The sequence below is a fragment of the Triturus cristatus genome, chromosome 10 (genome assembly GCF_964204655.1).
Source record: "Triturus cristatus chromosome 10, aTriCri1.1, whole genome shotgun sequence".
Classification (NCBI taxonomy): domain Eukaryota; kingdom Metazoa; phylum Chordata; class Amphibia; order Caudata; family Salamandridae; genus Triturus; species Triturus cristatus.
Window position 1 is genome coordinate 550,108,798 of NC_140593.1, and position 22,071 is coordinate 550,130,868.

General features: G+C 42.6%; 1 protein-coding gene across 6 annotated transcripts in view; it reads right to left on the reverse strand.

Annotated features, from left to right (window-relative positions):
* LOC146789704 (sodium channel protein type 5 subunit alpha-like) overlaps positions 1 to 22,071 on the reverse strand; it is a 975,168-nt gene that overhangs the window by 109,073 nt on the left and 844,024 nt on the right. For 4 of the 6 annotated variants that reach the window (XM_085632032.1, XM_085632036.1, XM_085632034.1 and 1 more), the window contains exon 21: positions 12,012 to 12,134. In XM_085632032.1, the coding sequence (XP_085488158.1) occupies positions 12,012 to 12,134 (123 nt within the window). Of the gene's footprint in view, positions 1 to 11,122; positions 11,246 to 12,011; positions 12,135 to 22,071 lie in introns of all 6 variants that reach the window. The other 2 variants (XM_085632037.1, XM_085632035.1) reach the window with 2 other exon arrangements.

The window sequence follows — 22,071 nt, forward strand, 5'->3', positions numbered from 1 at the left end:
CATCTGAATAGGTTGTGTCCTGCCCCATTACCCCCTAATGGTAGTCTCAAGCCAGGTCTGGGCTGAAATTGATCCTTGTACACTTCAAGGAGTAACTTTGAAGTCAACCCTACATCAAAGGTACTTTTGCATATAAGTACCAGGGCTCTGGCCCCACCAAAAGAGTACACTGCTGAACCTGGGGAGAACTAAGCTGGAGTAAAGGGCTGCTGTGTTGAAAGATTGCCACTCTGCTGTGACTGACTGTTCTGAGAAACTGCTTCTCTGCTTTGCTGAGCTGCGCTGCTGCCTGCTGATCCCTGCCCTGCTGAGGCCAAGGACTGAACCCAGAGTGACTCCATGAGCTTTCTGACTTGCCCTCTGTTTACTAAAGTCTCAGGGACACAAAAGACTTCCTACAATTCTTCTGGAGCTGCTGGACTCTGCCTTCTTTGAGTCCTACCCTTACCTGAGGCTGCTTTCCTCATCTTCCGCTCCTAGGCTCTTAAAATCAAGCTTTTGGGCTTTTTGTGACTGTCAACGGGCCTGTTCGCTCTGGAAATATGTCACACGCTCGAAGGATCAGCACGAGCGGGCGCAAGATTATCTCTTTTCACAGCAACAATGCTGCTTGTTTCCACGAGGTCCCAGCATGTCTGTCAACAAGGCTCAGTGGCTCTTCACGACACACGAACTACCGCCAATGACGCTCACGGCTCCCAGCAAACTCTTTTCCTGCGAATGGGACTCGGCTCAACTTGAGAAGGTAAAACTTCAGCGGGACCTGTTTGAAACTATATATCTGCCCTTTACTCCTTTGCGGTCGGCTTGACTTTTCAGATTTTACCCCAATCTAGCGCAACCTCAAGTAACCTTTAGCGCTATTGACTTCCAAGCACTGTTTTTGCATTTATTCTTTAAATATGTATATCTTGACTTCTACTGACTGGATTTTTGTCTGTTTGGCCATGCTTTACTCAGGTAAGTATACTCTATTCTTCTAAACCTGTGTGGGTCTTTTGGTGGTGTCTTCATCGAGTTACTCTATTTAAGTATTGCACAAATACTTTACACATTGCCCCTTAAGTTAAGCCTGACTGTCCTGTGCCAAGCTACAAGAAGGTGATCACAGGTTATTTTTAGGTGCATATCTGGCTTACCCTGACTAGAGTGGTAGTACCTGTCTGGTCAGGGTGAAACCTCTACCAACAAGAGACTTATTTCTAACAAGAAGCCATAATCTCCTCTTTCCTACAGCTCAAGGCAATAGGATATCCAAATGAGCATGGTGCGTAGTTGACCTCTGATGTAGCAGAAGCTTATTTTACCACCTAACCTATTACATTGGTCAGTGTGATTTTTGTAGTTTCTGCATAATTTATAGGGATTTGTATCCTCTTGATGTGCTGTGTTCTATGAATTAGTGGGAAGGGTGTCAAATGCCTCCTTGGATAGGTCCATCTTCAACACTTTCTGGAAGGATTCAAGTGTAGGGGCGTTCCTTATAAGAGAAATCAACATGTACAAGAGTTGAGGTCCCGGCACTCTTTTATCTTGCCTTTCATTATTTTATGCTTTACTTATCCTGGACTGAATGTTTAGTATTGCTGGATGTTCAGTTGGACCTGAGGGTATATTTCAGAACTAACTTCCTAAGATATTCTGGGGCTTTTCCTTCACCACTGGATAAACAATGCTCAGGAGTTTTCTAAAAGCGATTTTTTTATATTAAGGTATCGGGTAGCAGAGAACTTTGCACGAGCACCGTTTGTGTTTACATGAGGACACATTCATTTTTGTTAGGCACTGAGAGATTAGGTGATTTGCCCAGAATCACAGGATGCTGGCATCCTTGCCGAGACTCAAAGCCGGTTGCCCAGATTTGAGGTAGACCACCGTAGACGTTAGGCCAACTCCTCTCCCCAATCAACAGATTTATTTGCTGCAGTGTATAAATCTCTTTCTTGGGGGGGCAGGCACAAACTAAATCGTAATAGCCCAATGGAGTAAGAGTTAGACCAAGGCCTTCATAAATTCAGTGCAGTAATTCATCTCACGGAATGTAGGGTCTCACCGGAATACAAGGATGAGAAAGTGACTGCTCTTCATGGCCTCTGACACCTGCTTTGCGATTGGTCTTCGGTGAACCAGATTCAAGGCTTTGTATCTTCTGTGCTGAGTTGAGAGGTGTGCCTGGTTCCTGAGGCCATTGGAACAGAAGTGGGGCCTCAAGCAGCAGCCATGTTGGAATTGAGATATGGAACTGATTGACACGTAATATCCGTGCCTAGTGGTATCCACTGTGTTCAGGCAGTTATAGCTAGACTGTATTACTAGATTTAACAGTGCCAGTGTGTGTGATACTTTACCAAAAACAGGAAGCAAAACCTTTGTTTTCACTCTTTAACGATCATAGGTATGTTTACCTTAATAACTGCTCACATAAGCTGTGCTCCTGAACGTGGCACAGCTCAACTACTGCCATAATAGAAGGATAACAGTGTTACTGCCTAATTGTTTACTTTTAAATAATATCACAGGGGATCTATTGATTATTAATTTTCCCTGGCATTAAAATAAATGTGCAGATTTAACACACCTGGTCAAAAAACACAGACGGAATTCGAATAGGATGGCAACTGTTTAGGAAATTTTTGCTGAAAATATACAGTAACGGTGCTGCCAAAATGTTGAGCTTCTTTGTTTGCTCGATTACAACAAACACAAGGCTGGCTTTAATTATTTTTACTATGAACTAATCACTTATTTAAACGAGAAGTCTTTTTCTGTATTTCGGGCGGACACGATTAAGAGTGTGTTGCCCACATAGTACGCGCACAACGTGACATTCACTCCTCCCAATTGCCCAAGAACTCTCAGAATCAGAGCGCGTTGTTCATGGCGTAGCCTTTTTATTATTGAATCAGGTAATTCACCAGTGACCAACACAAGAGTAACAGTATCCCTTTGGATATAAAATTATTAAAGCATCACTCTTTAGCGGCATTAACATGTTGAAGGCTGCAAGGCAATTAGGCACGACATTACACTTGAACTTGAGCTTGGCCGTACACTTTAGTGGCCTTGACCTGTCAAAGGCAGTAAAGAAGATATGCACCACATTACATTTGAACTCTTGAACTTAGCCATACACTTGAACTTGGTCATTTTGGCCCACCAAGCCCTCACTCTGCTGTGCACATTGTGCCAGCAGGCCCGAACGTGCTACAGCGAACAGTTACACTACTTGAAAACCAGGGCTCCACATGGTACACTGGCATGCCCCCCGGGGTACCTGCACTCAGGCAGCCTCCCCAAGGTTCACCTCAGTCCATACATTGTGGGTTAGGGCAGAAGAGTCCAGGACCACCAGCAGGTCAGTCCCCCCTTCCGCCTACCCTCTGTACTTGTGGCTCCTACCCCTTCCTGGGGGCCATCCAGTTGCTGAACCGTCACCGCAAGCCGCATCTTAACTGCTACGTGGGCGGCCCCCCCTCTGTAACTGTGAGCTAACGTCTGCCTGTTTTAGGCGAACCGTGCCTCATGAGCTGCGTGGATAGTATCGCTCCGCCGCCTCCATACGGGCTCGACCCCACTGTGTAGAAGTGGGAGGACAATAGACTGTTCATAGGGCGCTTTACCTCGCCTCAGCCAGCCTAAGAGAAAATCCAGCCGCGAGCCGCTTCCGTTGCCTGGAGGGGGTATGCGAGGGAGTGATCGGTTGGTGAAATAATATAGCAAGCACCGTTTGCATGGATGTAAAGCGGTATAGACGCTGCTTCAAAACAAACAATTGCACCCTCGACTATGGGTGCGAACGGCCAAATCGTTCAAAACCCTTGCGAGAAACAACTCGAAAACAAAGGGGTGCCCCCCGCACTTGGTAGCGGGATGCCTCGCACCATGGGCCGCATCAAGACAAACCACCCGACAATCCATTATGTGAAAAACGCAATATTATTTTATTCAAAACCTTTAGCGGGAATCCACTCGACAACAAAGGGCGCGTCCCCTCGCATATAGCAGCGAGACGCCTCGCACTACGAACAGTATGTTTCCTATCACAGCGCGGCCTTCTATAGGAAATACACACGAAAACAACGGCGCGTCCCCCGCATATGGCAGCGGGACTCCTCGCACTCTAAAAGGAAATATTTATTTAAATACGCGATCGTCAATGTCTCCTAAAACTAAAAACCCCATGTGGGCGGCCCCCTCAAACCTCCTGTGCCACACTCAGCACACCGCCGACTCGAACTCTCTCCTCGTCGACGATGAGCCCCTGCAGCTTGCCGGAGGTCCAAGGGGACAAAGAGGCTGAAGATCGCGGGGCGCGGACTTAAATATCCTTCCAGCGCATCCCTATGACATCACCTCATCCAGCCCCCTTTTTGTTCCTGGAGAAGGTCCAGTCCCGTGGCGCTACTAAGGACATCCCTCCTCTAGGCGCGGGGGGCGCCTGTCAATACATGCCTAAAACATATGTGGAATTCAAACGGTTCAATTACAAGGAATAAATGTATCCCATTTTTCATGAAAGAGACAAACTTTGGTGTAACAGATGTCAATTCGGACTGTACTGGAAAACAGTGCCCCCTACAGTGTTCCAAAGGTAAATACAAGTTACCTTGTATTAACCAGTGGTATAAAAAGGCCCTCAAAATGCCAGGACATGTAGATTTTGGTGCACTACACATCAAGATTTACGTTTTGCTCTATTTTTATTGGTGTAAATGGTGTTATTTATCTCATTCAATAAATAACAATATTTGTGGTATATTATTTAACGGATTCCATAAATAACCTGACACCAGAGGTTTTATAATCTGGCCTTAAGGGCTGCTATTGATATAATAGGTTGAAACCCTTGTTTCCACAGAGATCTGAACTGTAAATTGTATTGGAAACATGGCACCTCTGTCATTTTCCCCTGTTGAGTTTTGGCAGGTTTTACTCTGTAAAAAGATGCAGTAAATTCCGATGCAAGAGGACTGTGGTGCAGAAAGCAGTAAAGAGTAAATTCTGCATGGAATTCCTCATTTTCATGGGAAAATCCGGAATTGGAAGTGTTTACCGCACCTGGGATTTAGCATTTGCCATAAGTATTTAACCTCCATGTGACCCACTTGGAATCCGGTAAGTATCTTGTCAATTTGACACGTGATTGTGCATTTTTTAGGATTTTTATATTTGCTAATTGACACCGGTTGTGCAGATGTAACAACGTATTTTAAAAGGAAAGCATTCCACCATGGTCTAAAGTGCACGTTTTTCAATAGATGAAGGTGATTGACGGGGTATAGGGAGGAAGCTGTTAGTTTCACCTTGAAATGTTCATACCACATATGCCTCTGAGTGAAAATGAAAAGAGTGTTCTGCCTAGAGGGGCGGCTAAGTGACTTCAGGATGCATTTGTTGTGGTTACTAAAAGAAATCACTTCCTTATTCTCTCGTGGCTCAGAGAATATGGATTGTTTGTCTCAGGCTTTGCTCTTACTGCTCTGCTCATGAAATAATTAAACGATGGAGTTACGAGCAGCTGAGCCGAAGGTGACTGTAACAATCAATCCCCCCTGTGGATTAGCAGAAGAGATAGGCACAAATGTTGGGAAGACACAAGAAAGTAAGTCATCTGGGTGTCAAGAAGACCATCGGTCATGACATGAAACATACAATACACTGAAAGGCAGTCTGCTCGAAAGTCTACCAAACTAACAGACACGAATCATGTGTCATGCTGGGAGTGCTTTAACCAGACTAGAGGTTATGCTACTTTTTTTCCCAAAATTAATACAGAGTTTAATTTGTTTAGAAGGCTGACAAAGACAATGGTTCAGTTCTTATTGAGCTTGGGTGTTGTCAGAGATGTCCTTCAGCAAACGCACTTACAAAAACCATCAAAGAAGGATAATCTCATCCTATACGACTGACAAAAACTGTCGAAAGCAAGCATTTTCAACATTGCTCTGGCCCCCCTTCTCATGCCACAAAGACTTAAATTACTCATTCAGAACCTTAACTGTACATCTCCTTATGCTATGCAAGGACTTCTCTGTGATATTCGAAGAGTCATTGGTGATTGACCAAAGTGTCAGTCATTGGGGAAGTGACATCAAACAACCTTTGCCCCAATTAAGACATCACAGGAAGTGACGTCATGTGATGTGCATATTTATGAGATCATAGGAAATGACGTTTTTGAGTGTGATGCCTTTAAAGAAAGTGACATCATGTGGCCTTTGGAATTATATCCACTGAGATACTTTTTCCCTAAGGCACAGTTTTTGCAGATTTGTATTGAGGCACACCAAGGTATTCGGTGAGGATTTTGCTTAAAATAAAGATTTGAATTATGACCAATCACATTCTCTGCATGGGACTCTCGTCAATATATCCACTGTCTCCAGTAATATAATACTCAAGATTTAGAAATCAAATACAGATCAATGCTTTGAAAATGGTATCATTGGCTACTTTATAATGGATGCACATGTGCAATAGGACATTATGAAAAACATCAAGTTTTGCTTGTATTCCCGTCAAACTGTGCCCTGGTATTGTGAAGACTGAATTCCTAGTTACTGGCTCTTGTCCCACTCTGTTGCTGCCTTTCACCCTGCAATGTACACAGTGTATTATAAGAATATTTGACTTAAGCATCTTGCAACAGAAAAAGATGACTTGTCCTGTGGGTACCATTACACTTCTTGTTGGCTTTAGAAGGTCAATTTGGAGACCTTTTCATATTACATCTGACCTCATCTGCTTAACCAAAAATGAATTGTTTGGATGTAAAATATAATGAGTAATAATTTGAGTAAGAAGATCTCAGTTTCCCTAAAAAAAGTAGCATAAATGTGCCTATCCATCTGAATTAAAGGGATAAATTGTCACAAATCAAACTTAAGAACAGCGATTCAAGCCCTGGCCTTCTCCCTTCTTTGTGACAGCAAAGTCCTTCTCATTAGCACCCCAGACTTCACACTGTCCCCCTGAAGGGCTGTCGGACTCATCATATAACTAATAAAGCACATCATTCCAAACCTGAAAGCCACTCTAATTATCTCTTACAAACTTCATCCATAAATAATAAAGCAGAAACACTCAGACGACTTGCAAACCTAACCAAAAAATTAAAAACTTCAAGACAAGGGATCGCCAGGCAGGCAATTTTGAAACGCTAAAAACCACATGACCGGAAGTGAGACCTTCTATCTAGTGCAATGGGTAACTGGAATAACATTGGTCCAGACAACTGACTCACTCCGCCCACATACGCAGTTCAAAGAAGAGCTGAACCATCACCTCTTCTAGCAGCGGCAGTGGCAGGGTGCCCAGCTTCACTGGCTTTGACCTATCAACAGGAATACCCCATTTTACATGAGATAAAATAAACTTGTTTTCAACTAAGTCATCTTTCGCCCTAATTACTTTGTAGAATGCTTCATTGCTCTCAAGCTAGGCTTTTGCTACAATAAAACTAATACACAATTAAACCAGGTTACCTTTACCCATTTGGTCCTCAGGGGCGAAGCTTTGCCAGTAAGATTGGGGTGGGTGAGCTTCAGTTTTTATAAAAAAATATATAGTTAAAATACATTACACTAAAAGTAGGGCGCAAGAGAGGGGTTTAAGGGGCAGTGAAAAGGGAGAGTGCGGATTAGTGGAGGTACAAGAGAGAAATCACAATATTTTGTATAAAATGACCTAAAATATTCAAAACCAAGCCAGTGTGTAAGCATTTTTGACTGTGTGTATGTAAAACGTCTTGGTAAATCCGACAGACCCCTCACCAAACCCAACTGAAAGGACCTGTACCCAAGTATTTACCAGAAAATACATTTGTTAGGGGGCTGTAACACCCCAACCCTCCCACCCCAAAAGCTACGCCCCTGTTGGTCCTCTTGTACCTGCATATCCCTGGGGCCTTCTCTATTATCTGATCCACAGTATTGCTTATATTATTGATCTGGAGGGGAAAAACGAGGGAACAATTTGATGATAAAGGAAAAGGTAGGCAATGAACAAAACAAGGAAAGGAAGAATCTCCTCAGAGTTTAACAAATGCAACCAATCATTTTTCATGCAAATTCTTTTGCTTACATTTGCTGAATAATCATTTAACCAGTGTAAAAAAAAACCTATAATTTAACCGAGTCCTTGATACCTTTCTCCCAAAAAGCATTCTAGAACCTGTGCTGCAAAATTCGGAAAAATCATTTAGTATCATCAAAATATTTAAAAAAAATAATTGCAATTGATAGCCAAGCAGAAAGCATGTGGGGGAAACCATGCACATATATCAAAGACGATGATGACATAAATGTCAAATAGGAACTCATTAATGTGACTATTTAACTGAAAGCACAGAAAGTGGTGGCTGGGGAAACTCGAATCCATTAGATCTGTAGGGACACAGGATGTTGGAACTTAACAGAAAACTAACCTAAAAATTCTGTACAGAGATTTAAGAAATTTGAGGATTTCAAAGGGCTCATTTTGAGTTTTCAGACAGATTTATATTAAGCACAATGCAAAACCCTCCTAAATGTATGGTCAGAATACTCTAACCAATCTGTAGCTTCCTAGGACGTGATAATATGTCATGATTTATTACAGCTGATGAAACTGCAATGCTACTCTAATTTAAAAGGTCTGCCAGGGGCTACGCGTGGTATGTACACTCCAGTAAAAGCTGCTGTGCTTGGTACTAAACAAGTAATTACAAGGCACCGTTCCACTGGCAGGAAAGCAGGGCAAACATGCTTCCCATTCACAATGCCTAATTAAGAATCAAGTTAATTATTGTTTGCTTCATTAGCACGGATTGGGACTGCGTCCAAGTGCTTTCTGCGAGAGCCGGCATATATTATTTCCAGAGCTCCCTCTCCTCAGCGGCATCCGATTTTCCACATTTTTTCTTTATCGGTCTTTTGTGGAACGAGACAGAAAATGGTTTGTGGTTTTTTTGAGAAGTCATCATGGATCCTATGCAGAGAGTTCAGTTTCCAGTTTTAGCAGCCTCATCTGTATATAGTGCATCATGGCTTGTCTTTGTTTTGGAATACAATGACCACAAGAGGATCACAAAAAATTTGATAGAGTACTCCCTGACAATCAAGGCCGGACTGGGAACCCAAAGCAGCCCTAGCAATTTTGTCAGATCAGCCCCCCTGGGGTGGGGTGGGGGGGGTTCAAGTGTGAAGCCCTGCTGTTTTTGTCACTGGGGGCTGATAATGCAGCACCAATGCAAGACCGGCCCCCAGTATCTAAACCAGACCCAACTGTAGCAAAATCAACCTCACATATCCAGCCTCCCGGACAAATGCTCAATGCCCGCTATGGCAAGTTCCGCCCTGCTGGCAATTCAGACAATGTTTGAACATCCCTCGCTACCTGGCCCTTGGCACGCTGGACTCGCAAGGGTTTAACTCCTTGGTTATATACCTGTGCAATTTAAACAAGGACACCAATGTTTTTGGAAAACCTGTTTGGTTGTATTCGTTCAGGATTTTGAAACGTGTCTCAACTAAATTACTAAATTGCTTGTACAGAGGTCACAAACCCTTACATTTTCCACGGTCATCAGAACCACAACTGCCTTTAATGGTATATATTTTTGTTGTCCATTTTCCACAAGGTTCAGGAAATGGGGGGGGATTTCGACAGACGACGACGAGGGAAATTTAATTATTTATTTGATTTTCCCTTGTCGCCGTCTGCCGAACTCCCCCCCAGCAGGTCTCACCACCCCGCTGTTCTTACCTGCATGAGAACGCGGTTGCTCAGGCCCTTAGTTCAGGTACGTTTAGAAGGTAGAAATAATTTTAAAAGTATTTAATGAGTGTGTAAGTGTCACATGTTTTGTAACTACTCTCACATGGTTGAGTCAGAATACTGCAGTAGAAGAAACAGAGCATACTTTTTAGATGACACTTCCCCAGGACTTGGCCCACATTGTCACCCAATTGCCCAACAAAGTTGTGTCAAAGTTGCTGTATCTGTTTGATTATGGCTAACTCCTTTTGTTGTGAACAAAAAGGATGCAGTCTCCTTCTGTTGCACTTCCTGGTTCACCATGTTGAAAATGCGACTATTCCTGCAATTCTTACTTACCTCCTTCAAGTTGTCGATAAAGAAAGAGCTGTGTTTTTTCAAAGCATTGGTTGGTGTCTTTGCTGATAAAATGTCTTTGTTGTTGCTCGCCAGCAAGGCATGGTAGGGAAAAAACGTTTCTTAATACCAGCAACAGATTTACCCTTACAAGCAAACAGCAATGCAAACCAGCAGACATAATGTGTCTAGAATGAAAACATGAAAATGCAGAGGTACAGCTAAGTGAAAATCATGCAAGATGAAACCAGGAATCCCAAGAAAAATTGTTTCTAGTTCACTACATTCCTAATCCGGGCATGCTAGATTAAAATGAATAGATATTTCAGAGGAAATTTGTAATCCAAGGCCTTTGAGATTCAGAACCACAAAGCTGGAATTCGATGTTCGCTAATAAAAATGGAAAGAGAATCAAAAATATTTGTAAAATTTAGGCACAGCTTCAAAAATTTGGCTGTCCGCAGCCTGTTGGAAGCACTTCTTGGATGGGTTACCTTACCCCGTCTGAAATGTTTAAAGTTTTTTAATGCAATGTGGTGTGGAATGGAAGTGGTAGAAAAGTGGTAGAGAGTGGCAGAAAGTGTTATTGTCTGTGGATGATACCCTGTGATACCCTTTGATACAGTCCGACCAGATTACCACATAAATGCTGGTCTTCACCCACTTTTAGTGTGGGTCCCAAACTTCAACTGTTAGGCATTTTTTTAAATTTCAGTGGTTGGTTTCAATTTAGGTTTTAAGCATCCAGACACTTAGATGAACTAAGCACCAGTGTAGACTGTATCCTGAACAAGAGTATCTATCATTGCCGGTGTAGAATTCCAGGATATGCACCCACTGCCAATCACAGTTGTTACTGCTGAATGAATCTATGAATCCGACTACTGAGAGGAGGAGATAGAACTATCATGAGCCACATGACAAAGAGACTGCTTTCTCACACGGCAACCTCCAAGACAATTTAACTAAAGATCAAAGCAGTTCTTGGTCATGTGTCCTAGTCACCTCGGGCAGTGCTGTGCAATCTTACCCTCATCCCTTCAAATCGTGACAGTGCCCTTAACGGCCTCATTGCTCTGAGGGTCCTGAGGGACTTTATGGGGCCAATTTCAGCGTATCCGAGAACAGAAGCCACAAGGCTTACTAGAGAGACCTGAAAGGAAATACAAAGGAAAATTCCAGGCTGTTACAGTCACAGAGTTCAGTTTGGGCCTTTTTTTATGTCTCTCTGCTGTAAGGAAAACACAATACCCTAAATGAAGACACACCAACCTGGTAGGGAGGAAATTGATTACTCTAGGGCAACCATGATGACTCAATGCAGCCATGTACAGAATTCTTTCCAGTGAAAGGGAATGTTTAACATATTGCCCAATTTCAGATGTATTTGTATCTGAATTGTGACTAATACCTGTTTATATGGATGTTGCGTTACTCCATTTTCTCACCAAAAGGATGGGATTTCTTTGCTTTTCTCCATAAAGTAAGGTTGAACCAAGTCAAGCTGAAGCCAATTTTGAGTGTGGAAGAATGATCGTTAATTTCTAGCAAGGGAATGATATTTACAAATCTCTGATGGCTGTGACAATTTGACAGCTGGAAAGAGTTGTGCACATGTTTAAGACTGAGGGCCCTATTTAGAGAATGGTGAAAGGGATACACCATCAAAACCTGACTAATATCCCGTCCGCTGCATTACAAGTGTCCTAGGCTATAATGCACTTGTAATTCGGCAGATGGGACATCTACTGCATCCAGTCCACCAACCTCTAAATAAGGCCCTGAGTCTTTATGAGGAGGTATCATGGCTTCCCTGTACACTGATCACCTGCAAATAAAAATATTTCTTGTTACTTCCTGTGTAAAGAAAACAAGGGTGTTAGAAGAAACACAGGAAATGCACTGAAGTCTACCCTTACCCTCATGCCTTCAAATCGGGACAAGGCTCGGAGAGGTCTTAATGCCCTCAGCGTTCTGAGCGATTTCATGGCACTCAGGTCTTCATAATCAAGAGCTGTTGCCGTCAAGCAAATTACTGAAATCTGTGCAGATTAAATGAATTCAAGATTACTGATCAAAGGTGCAAGAATGGAAATGTTTTCAAGGGGGGCTTCAGATGCCACACAATTAGCTTCACTCCAGGGAACGCTCCAGAGAATGAGCTCAACATGACACATTGCATTCTAAGGCCTTTTTTTAATTTTTTTTTTTTTAGAAATTGTGCTGGGAAACTGCACCAATAATTCTGCAGCTGGAATTTTCAAAACCATGTGGTGCAGTATTTCTGGAATGCTGGATAACTAGCTCATTGTTTCATACTCAGGGATGGGGAAATACCTACAGGAATCATTCAGATGCCAGAGGGCTTCATGCAAGTAAGCAAACTGGCAGCCATGGCCTGTGCAGGTAAGAGTGGTGGAGCGTTGGGGTCGGGTGGGGGGAAATTCGACGGATGAAGACGAGGGAAAATTGAATAATTAATTTTCGCTCGTCTTCATCTTTCGAACACCCCCGCCCCCCGGCCCCACCACCCCAACACTCTTACCTGCACGGGCCGAGGCTGCAAACTGGGCCCCCTTAGGTACTGCAAAAAAGACATTGTGGAATGTAGAGGGCCCCTCAGATCCCTGGGGCCCAGTTCCTGTATGTTTTTCCTCCATCCTGTGCCAGTTTCCCACACAGATTTTAGCAGTTTTTTTATGCCAAAAGCTGCATGGGAATATAAATCAAAAGTTCAGTTTTTCTGCACAATTTGCAATTCCGATTCCTTAACACATTTATAGCTTAAAAGGGATTACCCTGCTTCCTCCAACGAACGACTAACTTTTGCATTTTAAAAGCTATCCCACCTCTCAAAATGTATTCTAGGAATAAGAGGTCCACTTCCACAAGGTCTAAATGTAGACCACATGAGGATGACATCAGTGTCTTCAAACCAGTCCTAAATGAGATCAATTTATAGTGCATTTAGATACTTACCCTCTTTCATCATAAATAATGTTTCAAAACATGCACACAGATGAATCAACCTTACAACATAGAGGCTGAATTACAGATCAGAGTCACAGTATAAGACAATGAGCGGTGCACAGTCAATCAGATTGGAGAATGAACAGTACTATATCAGTGATTAAAAGGAACCTGCAGCCTGTTCTCTATGGTTCCCTCCTGCTTAGGTCTTACCTTGTGATTTATGTTGTTGAGAGCAAATCTATTGTGAATGAATCTGGTGTATACTCCAGTTCAATATTATTTTAAGATTAATTGATATCAGGAAATGTATTGTTGCTGACAACATCTGCCGGTTACGGTGGTTCAATCAACAATCAGATGAAGTGATGTAAAAAGAACCACAGAAAATGAAGACCTTACCTGTTTGAAAACGGATTTAAATACTGAAATGTGATTTGCGGATGTGTCCATGCAGCTTTCCAAACTTTTAAGTCACTATACAGGAACTGGCATAGCCATGAAAGTGTTAGTGCATAATGTGTTGTACTTAAGATCATATCATACACCTTTTAATACGCACCATATTATATGGACAGCCCGTTTGCCCTCGGTGATCCTAGATCGGATTTATGCACTGAAACGGAACTGTGCTTATTCCAGCTCCATTTGATAATCCAAGTTCATCAACATCAGCGAGACTCCATTTTAGAGCTTGGTGAGTTTGTGAATGTTGCCTCTGTGTCTTCATCCCTAAGGCACTGCTTCATAAGACCCCGAGATGTGCAAGTGTTCAAAACTCTTACTGACCAAGTAAACAATTGAGGTGGCTCTACTAATGTGCAAGTAAACCAGTCAGTTTTGCTTTCTTGGCCCTGGCCACTATCCCACGGATCCGCAAGAGATGAGCTTCTTCCTTCTCCTACCTTGCGGCCATGACCTGGAACTCCCTACCTCTGCACCTCAGGCAATCACCATCACTGCCTCAATTCAGGAAGGACCTAAAGACATGGCTTTTCGACTGATCTGCAGACCCCTCCCCCCACCAAGCACCTTGAGACCCTTACGGGTGAGCAGTTGCGCTTTATAAGAACCCTCATAGATGGATTGAAAGATTCTCCAAGTCATTTTTCTTAATTAATTCTTTCTAAAACTACAATTTCTAAAGGAAGAGCAGGGAGCAGTCAATGCCGGAGGATTCATTTAATTTCCTATGACAGCTCCATGCCAGGTAGTCGCTTGTCCTGAAATGCCATAATAGTCCTTTGTAAATGGCCTCCCGGTAAGAGAGAATATCCAAAACAGTGACTGGGGTGCAAAACACATAGGGTGTACCCTACAATGTTCAATGTAAGAGGACCGCATATACTAGACTTAGATAGAAAACATCCAATCCAACTTGCTAGCATGTATGGCCCCAAAATTATCTCATGGACATCATCTACAGGAAATCAATGTCCTTCCTACTTCCATGACACAGAAGGTTTGAAAGATCCCCAAGAGATTTTGTTTTTTCCTTAATAATCAGGGTTTCTATCATATATCATGTCTGCAAAACATGGCTAACTGCAAATCATATTTGGAAAACTTATTATAATGTTTCCCCTTAACGCTCTGGGGACAAAAAATGTACTTGTGTCTGTTTTGTATGAGTCAAGGATACACCTCTTGAGCTAGTTCCAGGTTGAATTTATCTACTGGACAAAGCCTCTTCTCGTATTGCCTCTTTGAATACGTTCTATTAACCCTGCCATGTGGAGTCAAAACTCTTGGTTTTAAAGGTGACGGTGACCAATCAGAATTCCCAGAGAAAACATCAGAAAGGCCATCTCACAAAATGCAAGTATTTTGCTGGAGTAAAGGTGTACATTCTCAGATAACACCAGTAGCTTTTAAAGTACAGTTTTGAAAAACTCGGATTGGAATAAAGGGTTTTAGAGTAATTTGTACCCATGTTCTAGTTTTCACACAATTTCTGCTGCCATCATAAAACATAAACAGAATGATCTCTGTAAACATGTGCTATTGAACAATAGCACAGTGAAACTTTGTATATTCAAATTAAAATCTTACAACTACATTGAGTTCCACATCAGGACCAGAATGCTTTATCCTTATCTGGGACTGAGCAATGGTTTCCTGTTTATATTTAAATAATTAACTGCACACAGAAAACTGATAGATTGATTGGAATTTCGCATCAAAGGCAGTTTTAGATCCTTCATTATTGTTATTTAATGTATTTGTATATGAATGTAAATGTTGTTGTGTACTTTTATGATTTTAATTAATCGATTAAAGTGGATTGATGATGATCCTTCACACAAACCCATTTCTGGCTGACAGCCAAGGAGGGAAGAGTGTGTGAGGATCTCTGCTGTGTGCCTGTTTCCTAGCTTTCTTCAATAACTAAAATATAACTAGACCTCAGACCCCCAAAATATCCCCCAGAATGCTCCAAAGCTTTCAAGGAATGGTGCTCACAGCTACAATCAGTAGCTTTCACAAACCTTGTGAACAGCTGCTCCTTCCCAGATTCTTGGAAAACAAGGCTGATCGTCACACTCTACTGCATTGTCAGTGACTGACTCCAGTTCATACAGACCAATCCGCCTTACTGACATCGAGGAAAAGATCTCCATGACACTCAATCTGGAACGCTGGGAAGAAATCCACTCCACCCACCACTCCACCCAGGGTGGCCTCAGGGTATGATTAGCAACTATCAGCCAGATTTTCAACCTAAGGGTGCTTTGTCTAGGAGTTTTCCATTAAGAGACAAATGCCTGCTGTCTTCGGCACCTTTTTGGACTTCTCCTGAGCTTTCAAGCTTATGGAAAAAGACCTGTTATGGGCCCTACTAGTATTCATGGGCACACACCCATCACCTTTGAGAAAAACAAAGAGCTTGTACTAAGAGTCCAAGGCACAAGTAAGTATAGATACCAATGGAGCAAGACGCAAACTGTGGTGTTAAGCAAAGCTACATCCTGGCACCCTTGCTGTTTAACCTTAATATAAATCTAACCTGTAAACAGAGATAATAGCAGCCTCCAAAGTCATGTCGAAAAACAGAAAAATCTGGACTTGTCACTGCTCTTATGCACCGATGACTGAATTACCCTGGCAATGATGCACAACTCTACACAAGCCCAACTAAATGCAAAAGAAAGATACTGTGCCAGGCATCATCTCAAGACAAATCCCGTGAAATCCAACGTTACGATCTTGGAACAATGAGCCAAAAGGTCACAAAGTAACCTTTCAACTCCGGCAAATCAACCAACCAATGTAGCAAAAACATTAAAGTACCTGGGAGTAACAGTATCCAAGTCACTAACCTGGAAGAACCCTCTCAATGCCACTCCAGTCACATCAGAGGCTGCAGCAGAGGCCATCATTCAATTCACTAAAAACACAGTGACGTGCATCCACAAACCCTTTTACGTGGCAAAACAGGATGAATAACATGCTACAAAGATGAAATCTGGGGAGAGGATACCAATCTATTACCAATATGGGGTCCAGTAAGGCATCTGTGGAAAAAAGGTAATTGATTTCTCACAATCCTTAACAAATGCAGCACTAGAGGCAGATCTAAGGTACACACACATTGAAAACAGAGCCGCAAATGCTCCGCTGCACTGTGCCATCAAGAGAAAATTCAGCAAAAAAAATCATCTCATTGGCAGAACATGGAAGGAAGTAGTAATGGCAAAAAAGTCCATCACACTCCCTCATAATTCACCTATGCAGAGAAGTCACTCATCTAAATCTAGAAGGCTCATGGACCCATCATCATCCACAAAAATCAGCCAAAACAGCAGTAAAGCCATACTGAATCAGCAAACACAAGAAAACATCACCCAAGAGAAGCGTTCTGCAATGTGGAAAAGCATCCCCAGGCCAGAAATCTTCAGATCTGACACAGGAACAGCCATCAGCTTGAGCCCAAACATCTCCTTGCCCTAAAAACAACTATTCTTTCCGGTATGCAGCAATACGTTTACCACCCTCAAATATCTAGTGTTTAAAAAGATCCCCAAAAAACGATATGTATTCCCAAAGCTCTGCTTTATTCCCTACTGCCAATTCATGCTCATGTGTGGGACGCACCACCCAATATGCAACAGGACAATACGGCATTTAATGCGATCCTCAGGACTGAGATAAAACTAAAACAATGCAAAATTCCCTACAAGCACAGGAAACCGAAGAATGACAAATGGACTTCTTCCTAGTGAAAGCCTGGAGACTTTAAAGAAACAAACTAAAATGAGCTAGAAGCAGCAAAAATTGTATGTTTTGGGCTTACGCTTAAAAGGGTACAGGTGTCCTCCCTCCCCTATAGATGGGAAATGGGCTAGAAAAAAATAAATCCAAGGGATAAAGGGCTTGCACTGCTATTTTTGCCACCATTGCCTACACATGACCCACTCTTGCCACAGACACCTATCCTCCTGAACTAAGTCCTATCACTGCCCCAGATCCTTCCACCTGCCAGCTCTCAATGACCTGGCATTGCCTGCCCCAGATCTTGTTATGTTATGTTATGTTATATAAACTTCTACAGCGCTCGAATCACCCGGGGGCATCTCGGCGCTTAACTAGAAATATTCCTGAGACTGAAAAAGGACAAGATATATTAGAATAAAAAGGCTTTTAGCTGTTTCCTAAATGTGCTATAAATAGCAATTTTGCGGAGGGGGCCTGGTAACTCATTCCAGTATCTTGGTGCTAAATACGAAAAGGATTTTCCTCCAGAACGACACAGCCTTATACGCGGTACTTGTAGGAGACCCCACGCACCGGACCTAAGGTTTCTATTAGGTACGTGTTTAATAAATCTCTTTTGGAGGTATTTGGGGCCTCTACCATTAAGTGCTGTGTAATTGAGACAACAGATCTTAAAGAACGATCTCTTTCTCACTGATAGCCAGTGGAGTTCTCGCAATAAGGGCGCCGATGCGGAGCCCACTGGACGATTCATTACCATCCTAGCTGCAGTATTTTGAATCACCTGCAGTTTGCTCAGCAAGGTCTCTCCTACCCCTGCCAACAGGGCGTTACCGTAGTCCAGGCGACTGATGACCATAGCCTGGACCAAGGTTTTGCGATGGATTGTAGGCATGAAGGGGAGGATTTTACGCAGCAGACACAGGCTATAGTAGCATGAGCTGGTCGTCGCGGCTATATGGTCTCTCATAGATAGAGACTGATATAGTTTTAGCCATACATTTTTGACACATTGCATAGGAACGGGGGCAACTCCCAATTGGACAGTCCACCATTCATCAGACCAGCAGGCTGTGGCTTTGCCTATTAGCATTAACTTGGTTTTGCCGGGATTCCGCTGGAGACAGTTCTGTGTCATCCAACTGGAGATTTCAAGCATTCCTCTGGCAAACCGTGCTTTCTCTGCTACTATGTCAGTGCCAACCGAGAAAAAAAGCTGAGTATCATCAGCATAAGAGATGATCTCAAAGCCCAGTTGTTCCGCTATCCCTGCTAATGGGGCCATATAAATATTAAATAGGGTCGGGCTTAGGCAGGAGCCCTGAGGTACGCTTTTGTCTAAGCTGATTGAATCTGACAAATGTGGACCAAACATGATTGTTCTCCCAGACATAACATTTTGCAACCATTTTAAGGCTGTTCCCTGGATACCAAAAGTGTCCAGTCTCTCCACTAGCATTTCGTGTGAGATGGTATCAAATGTTGCGGAGAGATCTAGTAGTATCAATATTGCCAAACCCCCTTTATCTATTTGTAGCCTGAGCGAGTCCGTGACTGCTAAAATAGCAGTCTCTGTGCTAAAACCCTGTTGGAATCCCGATTGTGATGGATCCAGAATTTCGTTTAACTCTAGATATTTCCTTAGTTGTTTATTGATCATGCCTTCCAACACCTTTCCCAATAAAGGTAAAAGGGAGATCAGACGGTAGTTTCCAAGTTCTCATGGGTCTGCCGTTGGTTTCTTCAAGAAAGGACGCACAAATGCTTCCTTCCATGTTCTTGGAATATTCCCAGATTGTATAGATGAATTATACAGTTGGAGGATAACTGGCGCACAACTGGTGGCTAAAAGAGCCATCGTCTTAGGTGGACAAAGATCAGTTGGTGAGTCCGATTTAGCTGAGGCAAGGGCTTTAGAGACTTCCTCAAGAGTGATTGGGGCGAAACAGTCCAGATTACTTTCTGTCCTTTTTTCCAGATCCCTGTGTCTGGGGGTATCAAGAACTTGCGCAGTTTTAGATGGGAAGTTTGCGTAGGTTCTAATGATCTTATCTTGAAAATGACTAGCTAGCTGATTACAAAAATCTTGCGTTTCCAAGGTGGATTCCCTGCAAGCATGAGGAGATACAAAATGTTTTACTATGCTGAAAAGGGCTTTAGGGGCATTAGCAGCACTTTCAATTTGGTTAAAAATAAATTGGCGTATTGCCAATTTTAAATTGAGATGATAGGTGGTCAGGGATTGTTTGTACTGCGTTCTATCTTGCGTTGCTTTACTGGCACGCCAGACTCTCTCCAATCTTTTGCATTTGGACTTTTCCGTCCTAAGCTCGCTGGTGTACCAGGGGGCTGACGGGCGGTTTTGCAACTGAACCATGTTTTTTTTAGGGATGACTACATCCAAGGCAGTGATAAACGCCTTGTTGAAACCCTCCAGCGTTAACTCATTTCCCATCTCCATTTTCCCATTCTCTGATTGAAAAGCCTCCTCAAAGAGTTTGACTGAAAGATTGCACCAAGGCCTAAGCATAGTTTGTTTCTTAACCGAGCTTAGGGTTGGAGTTTTAGGACAGGACAGTTTGATGGCAAAACTGACCATAGCATGGTCTGACCATGTAAGAGGCACTGGGGGGCTACAGGTTAGATGCTCGATGTTAGAAAAGAGAAAATCTAACATGTGCCCGGCGATATGGGTAGGACCAGTCACTCTTTGGGTCAGGCCAAGCATATCGAGAGTGGACATGAGTTTGTTCACCTCCAAGCTCATTGGGTCTTCCCCATGGAAGTTAAATTCCCCCAATAGGAGGAACTTATTTGCAGCAAGCACGTGCATGGCAATTAATTCGGTCAGTTTGTCAGCGAAATCAGTCTTTGAGCCCGGGGGTGATATAATAAGGCTCCATTCCAGCTATCTGTGGGTGAGGTTGTAATCTTGAAAATTCCTAATTCCATACTATCATTTCTTAGTTTGGATATCCAGTTTATTGAAAGATGCTTTTTAAATGCTATCGCTATCCCGCCACCTGTCTTTCCCTCTCTGTCCAGATGCAAAAAGGTATACATCTCAGGAATGGCCGCTTCAATCAGTGGATAGTTAGTGGGGTTCCCTCCCTTAGCCCTATGGAACACAAAGTCTTGGGGCCTGCTTAGAAGTGGGTCGGCGGTATAGTCCATCCCTTGGTGTAAATCCCTGTGTGTGCACAGGTCAGAATTACGAGTCCATTTATCGCATCCAACAATTATCAGATCCATCAATGACTTCAAGCTTTGTTAAATTTTGGCAGGGAAAATTTGCATCGTATTTACCGTACCCGCGGGTTTTGGTATATTAAACACCAGAATGTGCATGTTATTCCTCTACAACTCATAATAGGTGCAATTGATCGCACCCAATAAATAATGCATTCTGGGGTATTGTTCCACTTTCACTTTCACGTGACACAGTCTCACTTCTTTGCACATAAAGCACTCTGCAGATACACTGAGAAGAGTTCAGCTTAAGCAAAACAACTCCTTTAAGCAGAGAGCCTTTGGTTCCGACTGCAATGAGTTTTATCCAACGAATTCATTTTTTAAGGAACAAAATCAGTTTGCTCGAACGTGTTTTTCACACATTACTTTTTGTTTCATTTACTGGCATCGAGTGTTTGCTTTATTAACAAATTATTGTGCATTAACGCCCGCGCAGCTGGGTAATGCGTGTAGAAACAGTGACTCAAATGTCCCCCAACTCTAAAAGGCTGATTGTGACTGCAATAGGTAACTGTGGAGGTAACGGAGGAGTAAAATAATAAAACATTAGAGGATAGTGTAATGAAAGCGCCCAGGAGCTTCCTGTTCTAATCTCGGGGTTAGACAGGCAGACAATGAAGGCCTCATTTTGTTTCCTTTTATCTTGTCCCTGCACGCCTCTGGACACGGGCGCCTTGACAGCCTTTCAAGCGTGCCCAGTCATTTGCTTATTACTTCCATTTCCTAATGTCATATTTTGCAGACTGCGTTCCCTCTGGTATCCATGGAGACGTGCAGCCCATGGTCATGCGTGAAATGAGGGCAAGGTACATAGCGATAAGAGCTCAACCTTCAGGGGCAAAAGGACAGCCCCCTTGACCCCACCTGCACAGTTCAGGTCCGGAGTGAATTATAGGGAAAAATAAAAATAAAACACCCCTGCCGGGACATGACTACATTCCTACACCCAGGGAAACTTTCAAGAAAGTTATTCACATTTGATGGGAGTGATAAATTATTGAGTTTTGTTTTAATTTCACATTGGCTAGATGACTCAGTGAGTTAAACGTTTTTTTGCTGTGGATATCTACCGTGACTTGCAGGTCACAATATTGAATCGCTGCAAAAACTGATCAGCGGGGAAGCAGCCAGATTAAGTGTGCAACATGTGTTTTTTTTATTTATTTGATGTTGGTTTTATGCATGCTGTGCATGTTCTGACCAAATAAGCCTGTTCTGGGCTCTCGTCGTGTACTATAGCAATTTAGCACTTCTGCACTTTAGCATGTTAGAGTTGCACATTTGAAAAAAGTCGGAATATTGACTAAAACACTTTTTGAAAATGGGCGATGCAGCCAGATTAGTGTTATAACATTTTTGTTTGTATTTATTTTATGCTGGTTTTATGCATAATCTGCATGTTTTGACCCACAAATGTTTTTTAAACTCCCTGTTACTGGTTATTATTGTTATACCCTGTATGCTCTGCTCAATAAAAATTCTACAAAAAAAAAGAACCGATTAGCCTTCCATTATTTCAATAAAGGTAAATCGAGTACCCTT